We start from the raw sequence: 21,702 nt of genomic DNA on the forward strand, positions 1-21,702 counted from the left end.
AGTGGTTAGAAAAGCTGAACACGGAAGATGTAAGAGAAGAAGGGTTGATTTTTGGAACCATTGTCATCCATGCAAGTACAGGTCTCTCTATCAGCTGCACAAGGAAAGAAAGAAGTCAGACTTGGTTCACTCCTCCCTACATCTTGTGTTCTCACCTGCAAGTATGCAAAGCTGTTTTAAATTTTATCAGAGCTGATGACAACACTTGTAGTAGCATGAGAGTACTAATTGCTTGGTATCACTGAGTTAGGAGCCTTGATTTTTATTAAAAGACTTTTACATATGAAAACGATGCAAGATGACGGCACCAAAAAGTCAGGAAGTAGCACTTATTTCTTGTAAGCACTAGTTTATGGAGAATTAGAAGTATTTCAAAGCATCTACATCCAGAGCACACAAAAAACAAAGCTGTCTTGCTGCCAGACCACAAGGGAAGATAATGAGGTTTATCTCATTCAGCGTGATCTATTACACAAATCAATTTTGTAACATCTGGGTTCCAAATGCATGCCATTAACGATATTTAAACTCGCTCCTCACGCAAACTTTATGAGCACAACCTTAGACGAGCGCCTCCGTACACTGCCTCCCTCAGGCGATGGCGCCTGAGCGGGCAGAGGGCAAGCAGGCGCCAGCCCCAGTCGCCACAACGGGCCACCAGAGGCTCGCTGCCAACCGCGGCAGGGCTCTCCAGGCTGGCTCCCCTTTGGCTGCGATGCCGCTGGGCGCTGTCGCCCCACTCCTCCGCGGGGGGAGCCTGCCTCTGCCGCCCCCCGTGCGGCTGAGGTAGGTCAGTCCGACTGTCTGGGCCACGCTCTGCCCAGGGGGCGGCTGGTGCCGCAGGTGGCTTTGATGAGCCCGCTGGAGCTCGCCGCCATTTACCAGGCTGAGCCGAGCCGGACCCGCCGCCGCCGAGCAGGCATGGACGGGGCCGGAGAGAAGGAGGAGCGGGTGCCCCAAGGGCTGGGTAAGGGTTGGGCTGCAGGGATGGGGCATCGTCTCTCCTCAGTCTTTGGGGGGATGCACCCGATAATGAGCCTAATGAGCAGCCCCGGTGGAGGATAATGACCCCACCACCTCCCCCGGGCCACTTTCTGTGCCCCTGTGGTGCTGTCGTTTTGTCTGGGGTGCCCTCAGTGGTTCGGGGGCAGTGAGCTGCTGCTGGCTGGGCATCTGCATGGCACTTGTCTCTGGGATTGTAAAAGTGAGAAGACTGGAGCTGTTGGTCTTCCCTTCATATCACTATATATACTCACTTCATACCAGTAATGAGGTCCTGCAGCTTCAGGGTTTCTAGACTGGTAGCACTTACATCCCTCACCTGCTGTTCAATTTTCATCTTTGAGCTTGCATTGATAGCTCTGCGAAGTTCATGTTTCTCCCTGTGTCTGTTCAGGTTGCTTTGTACCAAACATTCAAACCAATCTTCAAAGTCTTGCTGTCACTGCGCAAGTGGCTACCTTGTTCTAGCAACTTCTGAGAGGGTGGCTGTGAGGAGAAAAAGATGACTTTGCTTCCTGCTTCTGCACCTTCAGGCATTCCAGACTCTGATAGTATAATTTTTCTAGCCACTTAAAATCCCTTCTGTTTAAGATTCATTATCTGAAAATGGGACAGGTGTTGTTTGGTCTGGTCTCTTGCAATAGCAATGATGGAAGAAAGGGTTGTGTTGGTAACTCCCTAGCTGTTGCCATGAAGGTCTTGTCTTTCTGAACTTCATTTTCATTTCAGATCTCTTCTTGGCAATACTAAGTTACATGTTGTCAGGCTTTTGCTGTACGTCTTAAAAATAGAGGTAACGATTTCTGTTTCATGAAGGATTGTTTCTGCAGGTGATGAAAAATTCGTGCTGTTGATCTGTCTGCAGACACAAGGGACACACATGACTTTGAAATGTATTTTTTTATGTAAGCACATATAAATAAAAAGCCTTCTTAAATCAAAACATGGAGCTGAAAATACTATTTTTGTTTCAAGGCAGAGTTTGACAGAATGGATGATGTGAAAACATTAGCTTTCTTGCATAATGAGCAAGAGTAGGACTGAAACAAGTTCAAATACAGCAGGGATGACAGTGTAAAAAGGAATTGTGTAAAACATAGCCAACTTCTTCCTCATTCAGTTCTTGGCCCTTCCCATTCGTATATTTTATCTCATTTAACAGCAATGGAAACTTACTGCCTAACAAGTTCAGATTATTATGGGTAGGTAGTTTCCTGTCTCTTTCCTATACAACTCATTCAGTTCTCTTAATTCTGTAAAAAGGAAAATTGGAAGGTCTTGGAAACAGCCTGTTGTCCCTTCATATTTCCATCAACATTCACACAGCTGACTGATTTTGTGAGGTTGTTACTTGATTTAACAATTGCTTTTTGCCTCAACATTTTTTTTTCTTAAGTGAGTATTTTATTTTGGCATTACACCTATGTATGTCAGAAGTAGGATAGAGTGAAATTAAATGATTTTTATATATTTTTTCCAAAAAAATAAATTGCTGAATTTCTCTGTAAGCACTTAAAAAATTGAAGTGCTACCAACAATGTGCTGAAATCTCCCTCTTTCCAGAAAGAAGCAATTACATGGTTCCATTTTTGTTATTCTACTTTCTATTCTTAAGGAATAGTCACCTTCTAGAAATAAAAAAAATGGAAAACACATGCAATCCTGCATACATTCAGAGATAATCAGCAGGTTTTCACGGTTTGAAAATATATGTGTCAGCTGGAAAGAATAATGCTTATTTTTTTATTCTGTTATGGTAGTAGTTGCCTACTCTGCTCTTGCTGTGTTATTTCTGACTTTTACTTTTTTATCTCTATTAGTGTGATGCAGTTTATGCTTTTTGTTAAACTTGGTAAATCTTCACCTATTTTTGTACTCAGCCAGCTATTTCATTACCTGTTCTGTAGGTCTGTTATTCATTACTGTTGTGCATGAAGCTGGGGAAAGCTAATCTAAGAAAGTTATTAGAAGATCATTCATTATAATATTAATTATAAAATAATTCATTATTTTTTCCTTGGTAAATTTCTGTATGATAGAAACAGAAACCTCTATAATCAAGAAGCGGTGTTATTTGTCAGATAATCACTGCTGACAGAGTAGACTAGAATTTGGCTTGCATTTGCCTTTTGCTTATTTTAGTAAGGGGTCACTTAGGGACTTGATATGTCATCTGATTTTTATTCTTTATTTGAAAGACATTTTGTTATTCCCAGTGCTCTTCTACTTACAAATACTACTGTATTTGTAATACACAACCTTATCTCTATTCTCTAGATCTGTTATTAATTCTTCCTGTGGTTTGAAGGTTTTTTTTGTTTTGTTTTGTTTTTTTTCAGGAATCTTCATTCTCAATTTGAGGCTTTTCTAGTCTCAGATGTTTGAATATCTCCATATTAGCCATGTTACATTCTTTTCTATTGCTCTTCTAGCAGCACTCTTTTCTTGTCAGTTTTCATACTGAATTCCCTAGCTGTTCCCCACCCCCCCTCCTCCCCCTGTTGTGTTTCAGTCCCTCTCCCATAACTGAAATCTAGGCACATCTGGCTTACAGTGTGTGTTTGGGTTGGTGTGGGGGCTGTTGTTTTTCATTTTTTTCCTTGCAGAGTGCAAGGACAAGGAGGAGGACATGTTACTGAACACTGAGCACTTTGTGATAGATGCTGATCCTGTTGGCGGGCATGGTACAGGAGGCAATGTACCATCTGTGTTCCAAAGTGCAACTACGAAAGAGGAAGTTGAGAATAGTTTGGGAAGAGAAGATAAGACAAGCCTTGTGAAGGAAGAGGAGGAAGATGGCAGTTACTGCATGCTGCAGGCAGCTGTGTCATCTTCTGAAGACTCTGCAGCCTTTGACTGCTCAGTCAACTTTGCCTCAGCGTCTGGACAGCTGACAAGTTTCCTCAGTGACATGAATTCAGTGCCCCTACTTCCTGTGGTTGAGTTTGCACAGGAACCCACAGATAAGTCAGAGTCACATGAACAGTATGAGGTTTATTATTCAGATGAGACTGAAAAGGGGACAAAGAAAAATAATAATGACAGAAGTGGAATGTGTGCTGAGAAAGCCACTAGTGCCATCTCTGGAGATCTCTGCAGGCTAGCATCATTACAGGATGCATGTGGCCCAACTACTTGCAGATCATCAAAATGTCCTTCAGCCAGTGTTGCAGCTCAGCAGTCCTACAAGGTATCTTCATTCCTGGAATCTGGAAGTAGCCATAGTGAAAACAAGGAAAAAAAAGAGTTATGCGACAACCCAGAAATTCTGCAACCTGTCAGGAAGAAGTCACGTACCTTCTATAGTGCAGGTAGATAATGGGGAACATGATGGTAGACAGTGGCACTTGTATTGCCAACAGCACCAGTGTTTCTTACACCATAATGAAGGCACAGCACAGAGGTGCTGAACTGCTCTAAATGGCATTTTCAATGCATTTTCCAGCATTAAATGTGTGAGAACTTCTTCAAATAAAGGTTGCTGAATGCCTTGCTTTTTAAGCATTGCTAGCAATGCTCTTTGTTTTACTGGGGAAGAAGACTCTTGTTTATTTTTGTGCTTGCTTTTAAGAAAATCTCTTATGTTCGTGTATTTCTAAGAATAGTAAAAAAGTTCATTTTTGTATTTTTCTGTCTCTTTTCTCTTGTTTTTTATTGGTTTGTTTCCTTATCACATATTCCCTATCTCTGTCTTTGAACAATGCATCATTTCTAGAGCAGCTAGAAGAGTTGGAGAAGATGTTCCAGGAAGACCACTACCCTGATAATGAGAAGAGGAGGGAGATTGCAACTGTGGTTGGGGTGACACCACAGCGTATCATGGTAACGGCTGTGTGGGTAACAATGTTGACAGTGGGATCTGTGCCAGAAAACAACAGGGAGAGGGACTGGGGCAGGAAGGAGAAGCTTGAGTAGGAAGGAAAGAGGAGCTCATGGGTAATAGGGTAGAGGCTGCAGTGATGAGAGTGTGGCTCCTGTGGATGGACAGTGTATGAATAATCACCAATCTGCACTCACCCCCAAAAGTACCAAAATGACAGTGAAGCTTGCTGTTGTGTACTCCACCATCTCTTCCTGTTCTCTGTGAAGAGACAAGTGGGTGGGTAAAAAACTACAGAGGTTGAACTCTTTATCTTGTAGGTTCTGTTACGGGCAATACAGGAAACTGGTTGGGGTATCTTTCTGCTGTTACTCCTCTCTGCAGTGAATCTTCTAGGTGTTCGGTGGAAGAAAGGTTCCTTGAGAATTCTGGATTCACCTAGTGATCCATGGAGGCAGTTATTGCTGCTTCTTTGCTTGTGTTCTTGTATGTAGATCATTTCCTCCCTGAATGTATCCTTTCTTTCTATTTATCAGGTCTGGTTTCAGAATCGCAGGGCAAAGTGGCGAAAAACAGAGAAGTTGAATGTGAAAGGCAAGAAAAAATACTCAACATCAGCTCTGTCAGTCCCTACAGGGCCAGACAGTTCTGGGTGAGGGACTTAAATCTATTTACCTTATTTCTTCATAATAGATACCTAACAATTTTTTTTTTCCTGTGCCTTTTGCATTTAAGCTGTGCTGAACTGACTATTGAGTTAGACCTTTGTAGCCCTTCTGTATTTTCCAGCCTGACAGACTTGTGGACAAATTGTAGTGGGTCCTCTTAAAAGAACTTTTGGTTACCCTGTAGTACTGTTTTGAAATAACTGTTGAAAGCCCTTTTGCTGAGGTTACATAGGGAGCAGAGGATGAGATAAAGGGATCTGTGGAGTCACTCCTACATTCTTAGTTTGTGTATATGTGCTGGCCAAGCCCTTCTTGGGAACTTGAGAAATCTTTTATCCCAGACCTTCCACCATCGCTTTCCATTTTCACTTTTTTTTTTTTTTTTCACTTGGTGATGGGCATGCTGCTTGCTCAGATCCATCTCCCAAACAGATGGGCTTATCTGAAGAAATACAAGCTAACACCTTTCAGAGTTGATCTTGGAATACTTATGTTAGAGAGAAAAGGGAATATGTGAGAGGATGGGTGCTCTTTCAAGTGTGTGGGCAGGAGAAGTTTGTCTCCGGGGGAGGCATTTATGGCAATTTAGAGTGAGAATCTTGAGATAAGACAAAAACGGAATAGTTAAGTGAGAGATTGGAGACCATTTGACTGACTTCATTGCACTGTCCCTGCTATCTGTCCTTTCTACACTGGTAGTCCAGAACCACTTCCCCAAATACTGCTTGATACAGCATCAATTGTCCTGTGTCTCATTGCACTCATAAGTAAGCTAATATTTCCCTTTCCACCTGCTAATGATTTAGCATTTGCCTGTTGTTGGATAGTTAGGGTGTGTCTTGTGGTGATGTCTTGTATTCTGGTCTGTGCTTATACCTTTTATGCATAATTCTAGGGTCCCTCTTCTGCCCGTGCCTCCATTGCCCGACTTTGTTCATAACCAGTCTGCTGTGTTGAATGTAGACACTACAGCTGGGAACTGCTCCAGCCTGCTCAGTAGGCATTCTGCACCGCTTGCTTCCTCCTCAGGTGAGACCAATATCAGTGTGAGTTCCCAAGCATATATCCACATTTAATTGCTGTTGCAGTGTTGTTGAAAGTCAATGGGGTGTGCTGTTGGATCAGTTTTCTGTCTCAGCTGTATTTAGACTTTCAAGATTGTCAAGCAAAGAAGAGAGGATTTGTTGAATTGTGTATTCACATGTGGAATATTGTAGTATTCCTTGGAGTAAGGAATGTTCCCTAAAGCACTTCATGTATATGTTTACTTTTCCCAGTTGGCACAACTTGAAAATATTTTTAGAATAATGTAAATTTCACCACATCCTTAGGGAGGGATATCCCAGACAATAGATGTGTAAACAGGTGGTACAGTATTTTTCTGCTCTTTAGTGTAACTCATTCTTTTGAAACTCATGCCGACATTTCTGACCCCTCGTATTATAAATGTTTATCAGTATTGAGAGCAATTCTGTGCAGGTCACTTTCTAATATGACCCAGGGACTTTATTTTATCAGGTATCAGTACTATTAATATAAATTTCTTTGGCATTGTAGAAAGCAAATGTAAGAACCTATCAATAAGTGTAGAATGCTAATAAATATTGTTAAAAGAGAGATACTTATAAGAGGTACTTTCTTGATATACTGTAATTCAGCACTTCTATTACTTAAATATGCCTGTCAATCTTCAATCTCAAGGCAAGGACTAGCTTAACTCTATGAGCTGTTTAACCAATATGACTGTAATTAAGTTAGTTTTTCCTCTTCTTGCAACAGAGTAAACATGGTCAAAATGTTTGAATAATTCACTACTTTCCAGAATGATGAAGTAGTGCAGTCATTGAGCACTGTATTTAATTAGATAAAGACCAAGATTTTGCAAAATAATTCACTTAAAGGGAAACAAAGCAAACATCCTCATATTTCTATACTTGTCTGCGGAACTCTCCTGGTTCCTAAAGTACATCTGCAGTCATGCTATTTAGTCAGGAGAGAATGTCTGTTAGAGAAATAAATATTCATTCAGGGATGTGATCTTGTCATCTGTCTGTATTGAGCAATTTTTTTCCGGAGAATCTACACACTGGGATGCAGTTCCTGATGTGGAAAACACAGTTTTTCTGTTGGGAAAGAAATGTCCCATCTGCATTCTTTGCACAATGTGAATGTCCCTGAGGCTGGATTGGGTATGTGAGAAAATAAGTGATAAAGGTATCTTTTTTTTTTTTTTTTTTTACTCCCTGAATCCTTCTAACTTGCTTCTTTCATGTATTTCCTTTAATGTGTGTAATTCTAGCTTTTATGAAATACATGCTTTCTTCACTTGTATGAAACCCCAGTATCTTCAGTATTAAGGACATGGGAAGGTGAGAATATACTTCATTCTGCTACCAAATTTTCCATGTTCTCTTCATGCTAGGAAAGAAGTAATGAAAACTATTTGTGTCATCTAAGGCTGGTAAATGCTTTCTAGATACAGATCTGTATGAAGAAAAAAAAAATTCTAAATCACTTTGCAGAAAAGAGGCATGATTTGCACACAAACTGTGAGGTTCAGTGATTGTTTTTTTTCCTAATTTCCTGAGAGCAGGGAGGTGTGTAATGTGCCACACACAGGTTGCACTCTGTTTAAGAAACCCACCCTTCCTTCCATATTTGTTTGACTCAGCCAAATGTGACAGAAGGTGAAAGTATTAAAGCTACATTTCTACAAGTTGTGGGAAAATTGTCTAGGTACAGTAGAGATGTAAGCTACTGCTCTTTCTGAAAGAAAAGTATGCTACTAAATATGTACAGCCTGCATAGGAGAGGGAGCTGCGTAGCCTAATCACAGGAAAAGCTTCTGTCACAACATACAACATTGCGTTACTATGTGTGGGATAGCACAACCATGAGGAATTCAGTCTTCTTCCCTCCATCCAACCCCTCAATCTGGCATTGCATACAGGCAGACTCATTCAGCCTTGTTCAGAAAAAATAAATAAATAGGGCCAATAAATAGGGCCATTCAGGGCTCATCTTTATTCTTTATTAGAAGTCTTCAGAAAATAAAGGCGACAAAACATGGATGGGATAAAATCCAAAGTAAAAGAAGCAAAATAAGAGTGAACAAAAATAAAAAGCTCATCAATTGACAAGGCAAAAGCTAGTAAAAGTGGCCTCTGTGAAAACAGCTGATGGCATGTTTCAGGAAAGTAAGCTGCAACCTGTGCAATGCTGTAGTTGCACCAAGAGATTGTGCCCTAATGTGGTGATTATTAAGGTGCTTTCCTTGATAGCAGCATTTAACCGCTTTCAGCTGGACAAGCAAACGACTTACATGTATGAGAACAGCACTATCGGTTAGTTGACACCTTTGCAGTGCTTTCTTTTCTTTTGTTTTTCCTTGTTCTCTAGACAGTAGTTCTGATTATCTGTTGTTTTTCTTTTTTGTCCTTGTCTCACTGCTTGGTCAGTTCTCCAAACAAGTTGATTAAAAATGTCAGCAAGTTGTAGTTGAGATACGTTGTTTCTTTCTGGCAGTTAGGGTTTCTGGTTTTGGTGTTAGCCACACTAGAGTCGATTGTGCTTCAGAAATTCTTACTTGAGCTTGCCTTGATCTTAAAATTGTTTTCATACTACTTTTGCTAGAGCTAGACAGGTAGCTTACTTTAAACAAAGTAGTATGTGTGTTTATATTTGATATTTCTAGTTGTTTGAAGCTTCTCTTGTTTGTCTGAGACTTCTTACAGATATGTTTCTTTGATTTACTGACTTAAATCATAAATAGTTGCTCAGAGATGAAACCACAATGTCTCTTACTCTTCTTCTGACTGAACTCCCTTAGTGTTATGGAAAGTTTGGATGCATGTACAGTGAAATGCCTCTTATGTGCAAACCAAGATCAAGTTTGTACAGGTAAGCATTATGTACTGTGTGTACATAAACTACCAATTACAGCAGTTCTTCAGGCCAAATTAGACAGCCAGTTGTGCATGTTCTTGGATAATTTTGCATATTTTAAGAAATTTCTGAGGATTTAACTGATGATGCCTACTTTGCTGAAGCTGTTTTTGGGCAGAACAAATACTTACGTCTCCTTACCCCTTAAGAAAGGTTACTTGGTATGCCTCTGGTTTGTTTGAGGAAGTCTTTTTGCCCCCCAATACTTTTGTGGGTAGTATTTTGTTTCCTGTGGCTATTTTGCTGAGGACACATGTTGGGAGCTCAGCCTATGATTACCCAGTAGCAGAGATGGGAATGGAGTAGAAATCTTGGGAGCAGTTATTTGAGGTTTGATGTGATCTGTCAAAGAACAGTAAATAAATTCCACAAGCCCTAATGATTTCACTGTAATGCAGGATTCTGCCCTTTGAACAAATTACTTTAAAGCTGATGATGTGGAGGTGATATGGCAACCAAGAGTCATATCTTCCAAAGTGGTAGGTTCCAGCCTACGGAAAATCCAGAAGATTAGACTGACACACTTATCTGAGTAGCATAGTTAAAGGCTGAAATTAGCTTACTGGTTTTTACTCCAGTAATTGAAGAATGCTTTTGCTTCTAAGATTGATTAACTTTCAAGAAGCCAGTTGCAAGATGTATGCATTTTTCTCATAAACTATAATAATGTAAGGAAGAGGATGCATCTGCAAAGAGGCTTATGGTGGCCCTTAATGTTCTAGTAAATGCTGTGATTACACAGGCAGTTTTAGAATAAACTGGATTGGATGGTGTGTGACAGACCCATAGTAACAGAGGCTTTTGATGAACTCTTGATGCCGGAAAAATCAGTCCTAGTAAGCAGACTATCTGATATTAGATTGGTTGCTCAACAGCACCTGTATTGTACTCAACACCGGGCTTGGTAAGCAGTTAATCATGGTCCCCAGGCCTCCCAAACAGTCTGCAAGCAGCTGCTTAGTTATCTGCTGGAATTGTGGCAGGTGTCTCATGCCAAGGCATTCTGGAGTCAGCATAACGTCTTTTGATTAAGAAAGTCACGTATGGCAGATGTCAAGAGGAAGGGCTGGGCTGCAAAGCAGATTGGTGTCATTCAAATAGCAAATGTTGTGACCGTGATCTGGTCTCTTAACAACAGAGAATGTAACTTCCTAGAATATAGCATCACAGTTGAGACCATGCTTGTTTTTAAATTCATAGATACCTCTCTAATATAGGTCTCAGTCCTCTAAAGTTTGGTGAAAGACTGAAATCAGTTATCTGGAGAGAAGTATATGCTTTTTCATTTAAGACTATCCCATTCACTTGAAATTATGAAACCCATTAAAGAATGGGTCTCTTAACTCTCTCCAGGATGCCGAGAAAGCAGCTATAGTACAGGGAAGCAGCTGTGTAGCTGTTCTCAAGACAAGTGTAATGCCAGAACTGGTTCACAGACTGACTGAAGTGAGATCTGAAGCGGCAAATTATTAAATTGCTCTCCAAAAATTCCCAGGATTGTCTCATGGAGTGAAAACTCAGAAATAATGGAAGCAATGAACAAAATACTGTATTGTTGCATTCATCTGTTCCCTGGAAAGCCTTCTGAGGATATCTGTCTTTACATCAAGGTCTGGAATGGTAACAGAATTGTAGAATGTAAGTATGATATGAAGCCAGTGATCAGAATTTAACACTGAACAGAATGCTGGAATCTTTTGTAAATACAGTGACAGATTTTAGCGGATTTTATTTTTATATGAATTATTTATTCGTATTGCATTTCCTATTTTGTTCAGAAGATACAGATTTAGTGTCCTTCTTGAAAAGTGGAAGAAATCGTAGAAAAGGCTGAAGCAGCTCTTTGGAAGTCAAGTGTGCCATCTCCACAGCATCGTTGTCCATGATCCTATTGGTGTAATCCACAAAGATTATCTGCACTAAGTGTTGAAAATATTTTTTTGAAAAATAGAACTTCACGGAATCATCTAGGTTGGAAGAGACCTCCAAGATCACCGAGTCCAACCTCTGATGTAGCACTAACAAGTCCTCCACTAAACCATATCACTAAGCTCTACATCTAAACATCTTTTAAAGACCTGCAGGGGTGGTGACTCAACCACTTCGCTAGGCAGCCTATTCCAATGCCTAACAACCCTTCCAGTAAAGAAGTTCTTCCTAATATCAAATCTATACCTCCCCTGGCACCACTTCAGCCCATTCCCCCTTGTCCTGTCACCAGGCATGTGGGAGAATAGACCAATCCCCACCTCACTACAACCTCCTTTAAGGCACCTGTAGAGTGATAAGGTCGCCCCTGAGCCTCCTCTTCTCCAGGCTGAACAGTCCCAGCTCCCTCAGCTGCTCCTCGTGAGACTTGTTCTCACGAGCCTTGTTGCCCTTCTCTGGACTCTCTCGAGCACCTCGATGTCCCTCTTCTAGTGAGGGGCCTAAAACTGAACACAGTACTCGAGGTGCGGCCTCACCAGAGCTGAGTACAGGGGCACAATCATTTCCCTAATCCTGCTGGCCGCACTGTTTCTTATGCAAGCCAGGATGCTGCTGGCCTTCTTGGCTGCCTGAGCACACTGCTGGCTCATATTCAGCTGACTGTCAACCAATACTCCCAGGTCCTTCTCTGCCTGGCAGCTTTCTAACCACTCATCTCCTAGCCTGTAGTGCTGCTTGGGGTTGTTGTGCCCCAGGTGCAGGATCTGGCACTTGGCCTTGTTGAATTTCATACTGTTGGCCTCGGCCCATTGGTCCAGCCTATCTTCCTGCAGAGCCTTCCTACCCTCAAGCAGATCTACACACGCACCTAACTTGGTGTCATCTGCTAACTTACTGTAGGTGCACTCGATCCCCTCATCCAGATCATTGATAAAGATATTAAAGAGAATTGGCCCCAGTACTGAGCCTTGGGGGGACTCCACTAGTGGCCAGCCTCCAACTGGATTTAACTCCATTCACCACGAGTCTTTGGGCCCAGCTACCAAGCGTACACCAGTCCAAGCCAAGAGCACCAGTTTCTCAAGGAGAATGCTGTGGGAAACGGTGTCTTCTCAGTGTGTGTGAATGCAGTTTTAGAAGTATTTTCCAGGGCTATGTTACTACCACTGCTTGCATTCATCCTGAGCAAGACTAAGGCCACCTGCAGAATAGCTAATCCTACTGTCATTGTCTATGAAGTTTCAGTTCAGTTTTTCAGGTAAGTTGTGCCCAAATAGCTGCTGTTTCATAAAGCCTTGTGAACTACTTTGTTTTAGGCTAGAAGGGTCAGGAGGAACAATGCAAATGAATGTTTTCATAATTAAGAGATCTTCAGCTTGTTTTCTGGCTAAGCTATTTTGGCTTGTTAGGAAATTAAATAATGTCTTGACTGCTTGCTTTGTACAGGACTTTATTTGTGCTATGTCAAAAAAAAAAAAAGGAATGTGACAAAAACCTCATAAAGGTTGCCTAAAATGGAGCAAATTTATTTTTATTTATTTTTTGTTCAAATTGAAAACTAAACCACTGAGAGTTGTCTAGGAATGTGAGTGCTTTATAGAAGCCATCTTGATCTACTTTTCTAAGTGAGCTCAAAATCAGGAGTCTGGAAAGTTTTCACTGAAATGTCATAAATATTTCTTTCCATACCTAGTGTGAGTTTGGAGAAAAAAAAAGTAAGAAGATGTAATAATATAAGCACAGTTGCACAGTTCTCTGCATAGTCTAAGAAATGGAGCTGCAAGTGGTTGAAGAGGAATCTCATTATCAGCTCTCTGGGCATGCATTCTAAAACTCTCTAAAGGTTGCTTGCGCTGGCTATGGCAGTATGCTTAGGTTTTATGCTTAAGGCCTTTGGCTTACACCTGGTGGAGTACATCTGATGTTACACTGTATGCCTGCAAGGGTGAAGTACAGCTGTAAACTATTCATATTACTAGCATTCCCTGAATACTTAACCGTGTGTGGGAGTAGACTAATTCTATCCAAACAGTAATGTCAGTGTAACTTTTCTTATATCTGCCTCATTCTTAAGCTGGTTCAGCCTAGCTAGACATGAAAAATCACTTCCGTTGTCCTACATACCTTAAGACAGTTACATTTCTCTAAAGAGAAAGAACTTGATGTTTGGCTTAACAGAAAAGCATCTTGTTTTCTTGCACCACATATACAGATGTTCAAGAAATTTGTATACTTGTTATTCTGGATCACCAGTATATATGCTTCTGACCTTTCCATTTCTTATATTGTCCTCTTTCCACAGAGGCTGCTCTGTAGGAAACTGTTAGCCTCTCCTTTTCCAGCAGTAACTGAGGAGACAGGTCATGAAACAAGACTCTAGAAACCAAAAGGTGTTGATATTATTTTCCATCTTCTAGCTTTTTCCCAAGGACCTTCAGCTGCCATCTTTTTTTTTTTTTTTTTTTTCCATGATTCATCAGATGCCAAACCAGGAGAGAAATTTTGGTTTAAAAGTGGCCTAGACAGCAGATCTCCAAAGGCACATTATTTCTTTGAAACCAGTTATATTTTTCAAAAGGATAATCTGTGCAGCATGATCTTCCCAGAGGACAATAGAGATGGAAGGTGGCTGGGGGATTTTTCCTGGCCTTTTTCCAGGCAGTACTTTGCTTCATTTGGCTGCCTCCTTGAGAGCTGAATAAATCCAGTATGCAGAGACTGAAATAATGAAGGTAATTTTATTTAACCAATAAACATAATCCTGTGTTCCAGAGAGCTTGCTACTACTCCCTTTTGCTTTCCAGCAGCAGTGCTGCTACTTGTTAACCAGTGTGAATAAAAGTAAACCTCCACTCTTTCATTGACATCTTGCCTTTCTATTTTGCCATTCGTGTTAGACCCTGTGCTTGCTCTCTTCAGTTTTTAGTACGACAGTCTCTCTTTTTATTCACAGTCTCTACAGCGGCAGGAATGGTGGCAGCTTGTGGAGCAGTTCAGACAAAGACGTTACTGCAGTTCAACTTCAGTTCCACCAGAATGGAGTGCTTCCCTAGTCTTCCCAGCCCTCCACCCATTCGCAGGGCCAGCCTCCCTCTCAGCCTGACCTTCAACTCCTGCAACCATATTGTTCCCTTGATGCTGGACACTCCTGACAGTGAATGCAGATTGTCCAGTCAGGAAAATGGCTCCAGGGAGGCCTTCACTTACAGCACCCAGAATCAAGGGTAGGAACAGATGAGATCCTCTGTAAGGGAGAAGCCTGGGGGGGGGGGGGGGCCAAAGCTGTGACATGGGATAAGGAAATAAATTGGAGCATACATAAGAATTTAGACATGGGACTGGGAATGGAGAGCAACAGAAAGCAAACTCCTTTAAATGGAGTATGAAAAGAATGTATAATGTGCATGGTGTAGGACAAGACACCTGCTTTCAGTAAAGCGATGCCTTTTAATAGTTGTATGTGTGTCAAGTAAAAGTGAGGTTCAGAAGCACAGTGAACAGGAAATCTTGAGAGAGGATGCATTAAGCACTGCAGTGTGCCTTTGAGACTGGGAGGAACTGAAGGAAAGGTAGTCCCCACCAATATGCAATGTTAAAGAATCCTGTGAAGAAGCTGTGAGAAAGCTTTTGGCTCAGGTGGTTTCTGTTGCTCTTGTCCTATGCCTAGGATTTGGCAGAAGGGCTTGGAGTCAGATCAGGGTTTGAATTGTTGTCAAGGGGAAGATATGGCAATTGTTTATTGTACAAATTGCTGTAGCTCTTGACCCTGTTCTAGTGTTTGAACTGCCTTTTTCCTTGCTCGATGCAGCTTGTGTTCACCAGTTTCCTGTGATTACCCCGAGCAGCTGGAGTCTGCAGGCAGCGTAGAGACCCCATACTGTCAGTACAGCAGCCAGGGTGGAACTTACCAACTGCCCCAGCAGCACCAGCTCTCCCAGTTCCACCATCTGCCAGTTCACCTGGCCAGCAATGTGCTCTCCGGTGTCCGCCTCACTCCTACAACACCCACCGAGTCCAGTACGTCCTTTCTTCCCTTACCTGGCAACAGTGGGGTTGTAACTTATGGGGCAGCAGGAGCCACACAGGACTATGTACAGAACCACATGGGGGGACAGCTTGTGTTACAGCAGCCGAGTGGAAACTCAGGTAAATTTCTGAAATCCTTTGACATCTTACTCTTCTGGAGTAACTAAATGTACCTGAAAGGTACATGATCAGTGGTTTAATGTACATACACATGCATAAATATACATGTATATGCTGCCCATGTTTTTTTTTTTGTTTGTTTGTTTGTTTGTTTCTCTCCTCTGTTCGTTTCTAAGTGTTGGGTGATCCATTAATTTGAATCAAAAGTTACTTAGTCTATGTGTCAGAGAACATTACCATGTGAGTATGTCAGGTACAGCAGTGTTTTTTTTTTTTTGGGGGGGGGGGGGGAATGGAGAGCAACTTCTCTCTTTCAGGAATGCAATATTGAACAAACTAACATGCCTGTGACGTATGTAAGCAGTAGTCAAGGGTGCAAAGTGAAAAGGTGCCACAGCAAATGGAGTACTTGGTGACAGCAAGAAAAACAGGCTTCTATCTCTGCTGGACTTCTGCAGAGATGATTTTGAAATAATATTATGTGTCTTACAGTAGTCCAAAAGAAGAGAATTAGAGATATGGGGGCCAAGAGAATACGGATATAGCTTCCTTTTCTTCCTCTGACATGAATTTGCAATACTACTTAGAAAACTATGTTGAAGTACTTTAATCTTAAAAAGTAACTAGGTAAAAATGGCATTATCTCCTTGTTCTGTGTCAGTGATCTGTATTTTGAATTTGTTCAAGCCCAAGTACAATTGAAAGATCACAAACTATATCAGTTTATTTGCTTGTACCATGTTCCTTAAATTAAGGTCATGGTCCAAAAAGTATATGACTCTTCACATAAGAGAACAAAATTCTTTAGATTACAAATGCTGCTCCTGTTTTTGTACCGTTTTTCTGGGTCTTTCAGGGAAAGGAGTCTGACTTGCAGGCTGATTGGTGCAAGCTGCCTCATTCATACTGCTGTTCATGGCTAATATTCTCCAGAACAGGTTGGCAGCACCTCTGCCATCTAGCACTTGGACTGGTTCTCCTCTCTGGTTGTTAGGCATAATGATTATTTTCTGTGTTTTTTTTTCAATTTGAAATGTCAGAAGTAATGAGAAGGCTGTATGCTAGCAAACCAAATTAAAGTTTTTATAGTGTGATGCCAGAAGTGTGTGTCGTGTGCCTTTGGGCATGTCACACGAGCATAAAGTTGCAAACCTTGGTAGGACTGAAAAATGAAGATTGCTGAAGGAATAGTATCTCAGAGTTGATACTCTTTTCTTCCTTACTTATTTCTGGAGCACAATGGGTAATAAGTAGCAGTGCACAGCTCTTCTGTCCAAGGAGAACCTGTAACTCTTAGGCAATGTGGACAACTGGGGTCAGGGATCCAGCAGTGCAATGCGGAGAAAAACTGTCAGTGTAGACGCACCTTAAATTCTTACTTAAGCATGTGAGCAATTTAGTTGAATTAATATATACAAATTAAAAACAAAAACAAACAAAAACAAAACAACAACAACAACAAAAAACACCATTTCTGACTCCCTGGTTTACAGCTTTAATAAATGAAAGTGGTGATTAAGTATCCAGCTCATGCTTTGCAAAACTGATTTGGAAAACAAGAGTGGGGGGAAAAACATTTTGGGGAGTTCTCTAATGTAATTACATATACCCCGGATCTGTGTTAAAGTGACATATTCTTTAGGTTATTATAATGCTATAACTTGACTTTTTTTTCCTCATAATAGCAATATTCTGGATAAATATGTTACAATGTAAACAACAGAATTAACGTTCATAAGTATGTCATGTCAGCTCTGCAGTAAGCATTAAGGAATAACTAACATTGATTCGTACTGAGTATACGGTCAGAAGCAGAACATAACGTGTTTTTACATATACATGGTTTTAATCCTAACTTCCTTATTTTCATGCTTCTGACTACTCTTTGTTGCCTTTTCTTCAGCAGGCATCACTGCCTATCAGGCTGTCCCCTGGAATGATTTCTATATGCAGGGAGCTCCATTATTGAATCAGTCGCACTCACGAATGCCATCTTCTAGCACAGCAGGAGGACTATATTTCTCAGAGCAAACTTCCTACACTCAGCCACCTTGCCTGCCCTCCTCTCCATATTTCCTTCAAGTGCCCAATGGAACAACAGTAGGATCCATGCCACATACTGGAAAACAGAATGAAATAACAACACCAGGCCAGAGTTTGTACCAGAGCCATCTAACAGAGCCAGAGTTGACATCACTTGCTGAAAGAGAGGAAGTAGAGAGCAGCAGCAAGAAGGGAGAGAGTGTTGTTGGTAATTGAAAGGCCAGCTGACATTTTTGTTTTCTTCTTTTTTGAGAAGTGAGGCTGGAATAAGGAAAGTGTTCCAAGACAGTGGTAGTTCCTTTGAACGCAGTTATGGGATCAAAACTGTGGCATGAATGGGAAGGAAACTTTTTTTTTCTAAGACAGGCCCAACTATCCAATAGCTAGTTCTCAGACTCTTCTCTTAGAAGTGGTGACTAAATGAGGTCAGTAAAGTAGGTGACTAAGTTCTGTTTTGCTAGACATCTTCTGTTGTAAGCTGAAAAAACGGGACTGATTATTTTTAAGATTTCTGGAGGTATATACATGTTTCTTCAAGGCAGAACTTCTTGAGGAGAGGGAAAGGGGGAGAGAGAGATTTTTGTTTTGATTTCCATTTACAGACTTCTATTTTAGAAACAAAAAGGTTTGCTGGAAGGTGTCCTGTGCCTTAAAAGTTTAAATGGGTGGGAGGGTATTTATTTAATTTCACAACATAATACATTTGAAAAAATTCAGGCAATACTGAGTAAAGTGAGATCACATTGTCTTAGGAATCTGTTTTTTCTTCAGATACTAAAGAAGAAGCTAAGGACTGATACTACGCTCTGAGAAACAAATAAAAGAAGAGGAGACATTGCTATTTTAAACTGCAAAATAAGAGTCGAGACAAGAATATGATTTGCAACAGAAACACTTTTTTGTTGTTTCTTTTTGGGGGTCTTTTTTTTCTTCCCCCTCCTGTTGCCATGATTATTTTCCTGCTGAGGAAAAGAAGCAGGGACATTTCACTCAATAAAAACTTCTGGTCTGTGTGTGTGTGTTTTTATTTTATTTTTAAATCTTACTTTATTTTTCATAGTGAATTAAAATCTCGAGGAGCACCCAGAAAGAAAATAACTGATACAGGCATGAGAGTCCCCTGGGTTGACAGAACTTCCCAATCATGCAAGAGTTAAAGTATGGCTGGTGTTATGGAATATTGGTGGAGAGAGACCAGGAAGCGCAAGACACATAGAAAAGGGGATGAGTTCAAGCAAGTACATCTAATTTTAGGGACTCCAGACAATGCAAGAAATACTGTGGGAAGTCCACTATTGGTTTGGTGTTTGCTAGCCTTGAATTACTAATTTAATGTAATAATTATTGACTGTTAACTTTTTAATTTTCCATATAAAACTATAGATGCCAGTGATATAACCACATCTCCATCAGTTATTAATGGTTTTGCATCCAGATTGAACTGTAGGTGTGTACCACTTTCATGAGATCTCTAGGTCTGACCTGACAGCTTACTTCTGAAGTGGTTCAGTTATTGAAAAAGGGGTTAAACATTTTACTGTCTCTTTCAGTTAACAGGAACTGCGGACAGTTTGTGTGGGCATGCCTTGCATTTACATCTGCATCCTGTTAGGATGTGTTGCAGGTTAATCTGATGGGATGTTTCATAGCTGTGGCTTTTCTCTCACATTCCTGCAAATCTTACTGTGGGAATATCAAGTTGCAGTGTTAGCAAGAATAGCTTAATAGAGTAAGCAATCTTGGTTGGATAGTCTTGTTTGCTGCTTTACCTGGGACTGTCATCCTAGGAAACAGATAAAATAGTCTCTGAAGTCAGTCATCAGTGGTAGTAGCAGAGTCAAGTGAAGAGGTTTTTTACCCTGTTTTGTAAACAAATGGCTACAGGCCTAGGATCTGTAGTTTCCAAATGAGCTCTGTCTAGCTGAATGTATGGGATATATGATGAGCGGCTAAGATGTGTGTCAGATTCTCACTGTACCCTTGTGAGGGCAGACCATTGTCTTATAGGAAGCTGGAGGTGCATTTCTTCTACTTTCTGTGTTTAACCCCAGGTCTTTTTATTGTCTTTCAGACACAGGCATGGCCTGAGTAATTTTTCCATTAGTGATCTACATGCCCCTATTCTGCTCTATGAAATTAAGCATTGTCAGGCCTTCTGTTTCAATTTCTCTATAATCTGTTGCAGAGGATCCTTGGCAGGAGTTGGGTGCTTCTGGTTCACTTTTTTTTTTTTTTTTTTTTTTTCGTTAATTTCATTGTATTGTCAACACTGTTTGTATGCTGTGGCTGAAGACTAAGCAGTATAGACAGGAACAGATTTATACCATGAATCTACAGATTTGAGCAGAGATTCAGGAATTTTCATTTTCTGGAGCAAAACTTAATGATTATCTGTAGCAGGTTGTGAACATGGTGGGGAACGTGCATTAGTTCACATTTGTTTCGCTCATCCACAGCTGAACAGCCTAAACCAATATTTCCAAGAGATGTGAATAGGAGTTTTCATTGCAATGACAAGTGTGCTCTGAAAACTGTTAGTGGTGATGACTGCAGAATTCTCTTTAGCTAGGGCTGGTTACGTATCTTGCCTAGGTCCAAAACCAACCCTTCCAGGAGATGAAAAGGACAAGAACAACCATGGAATGCCAGCCATCTGCTCTTACCTGCCTCTTCTCTTACTCTAAAATATGTTTTTTATTTTTTTATTTTTTAATTAATTTCAGGAATATGCCTTTTGGATGTGGTTTGGTGGCAGATTATGCAGTGAACTTGCACATTCTGCTCATGCCACTCCCCATAAAAATGTAATATGGGATTTTAGGACCACTTAAGCACTGTGTGATATAATCTCATGAAGAATTAGGACAGAATGAGCATAGCCAAATTATTGAAATTGAAAATCTCGTTTTCAAACTTTTGGTTAAAATGTAGGTATCTCTGGTTTGAGTGAAATGGCTTGATTCATTTCCATGCTTGTATTTGTCAAGTCTAATTTGGTTTGAAGTTTTGAATAGATATTTTTACATTAACAGCTGGAAGAAAGCGTAGGTACACAACCGTATATGGAATGCCAGATTCATCCCTTCTGCAGTTCTGCTGACTTCACTGGAGCTAAACAGTTTACGGGTACACAGGCAACTTTTTTTTTTTTTTTTTAACAGTGGCACTGCCACTGGTGACAGCCTGTGGCTCTCTGCCAGACCGCATACCAACGTGAAGAGGCTTGTGTAATGCCATGAGCTTGTCTGTTACATCTGCAACAGCAGTTGCACTAGTATCTTGAAATCTTATCACTTAGTCTCCTTGTGCTGTTCCCCCTGCTGCAACTTCTCCTAGTAGGACTGGGTACATTCTACAAATGCTGTTTTTTTGGGAGGAGGGGGGAGAGAGGTGTTTGTTTTTTATGTACTTTCTTCACGTGTCAAGTCTCAAGAAGGCTCAATAGTACGTAAAAACAAACAAAAAAAATGAAATAACTTGTTTTAGTCAAGAAAAATATTTTCTTACAGACTTCATAGTTCCTATGAGGTGGGATATATTAGAAAGCATCAATGTTTATTCAGCTTAGCAGTTGAAATTCCCATTCGTATCACTTATTATAAAGATTGCTATAAATGAGAAAATAATCTATTGTTGAATGATAAATATTTTTTTCTTCATATTGCTTTGCTAAGCAATATTGCTTATTATAAAAATATTATAACTATAAATAATTTATAAATATTTTAAAATATATTTATTAAATATTATAAATACATGATTCTAAATATAAATAAATTATACATTTATTTTGCTAAGTGTACCTGGGGGGAGGGGAATAAATCCATTATGTGACAGTACCATGTATCTTCATGGATAAATGCTGGCAAGCATGGAAACACACCTGTGATACCTCATTTAGCTTAATGATAATCATATCTTCAGAACTGATAATAAATCTGCCAGGCGGGTATGCAGAGCATAAGATGCATGGCATAAGTCATTAAAACAAGCACAGAGGGACTCCCAGATGCATTGCTTAGTCTTCTTGTGTGTCCCATGTGTCAACATCTGCACGATCTCATCAGACAAGAGTTGGTAAATCTTCAATTTTACACCAGCGGCTTCACAGAGACCAGGCTTCCAATAAATAGCCCAACAGTTTTGTTG

At 40.5% G+C, this 21,702-nt stretch overlaps 1 protein-coding gene across 5 annotated transcripts; it reads left to right on the top strand.

Moving 5' to 3' along the window:
- Window positions 1-565: 565 nt before the first annotated feature.
- Window positions 566-18,382, top strand: NOBOX (NOBOX oogenesis homeobox). 5 transcript variants are annotated; one of them, XM_035312008.1, is made up of 9 exons: window positions 566-786; window positions 3,663-4,313; window positions 4,718-4,824; window positions 5,359-5,474; window positions 6,386-6,519; window positions 14,318-14,588; window positions 15,173-15,510; window positions 17,414-17,761; window positions 18,325-18,382. In XM_035312008.1, the coding sequence occupies exons 2-9, from the start codon at window positions 3,812-3,814 to the stop codon at window positions 18,348-18,350; spliced, it is 1,842 nt and encodes a 613-aa protein (XP_035167899.1). In that variant the 5' UTR covers window positions 566-786; window positions 3,663-3,811; the 3' UTR covers window positions 18,351-18,382. The 5 variants fall into 5 exon arrangements, with proteins under 5 accessions (XP_035167899.1, XP_035167877.1, XP_035167884.1 ...); XM_035311986.1 differs by lacking the exon at window positions 566-786 and adding an exon at window positions 813-967; XM_035311993.1 differs by lacking the exon at window positions 566-786 and adding an exon at window positions 813-967 and having other exon boundaries at window positions 17,417-17,761.
- Window positions 18,383-21,702: the final 3,320 nt, after the last annotated feature.

This window comes from Oxyura jamaicensis, chromosome 1 (genome assembly GCF_011077185.1).
Source record: "Oxyura jamaicensis isolate SHBP4307 breed ruddy duck chromosome 1, BPBGC_Ojam_1.0, whole genome shotgun sequence".
Lineage (NCBI taxonomy): Eukaryota > Metazoa > Chordata > Aves > Anseriformes > Anatidae > Oxyura > Oxyura jamaicensis.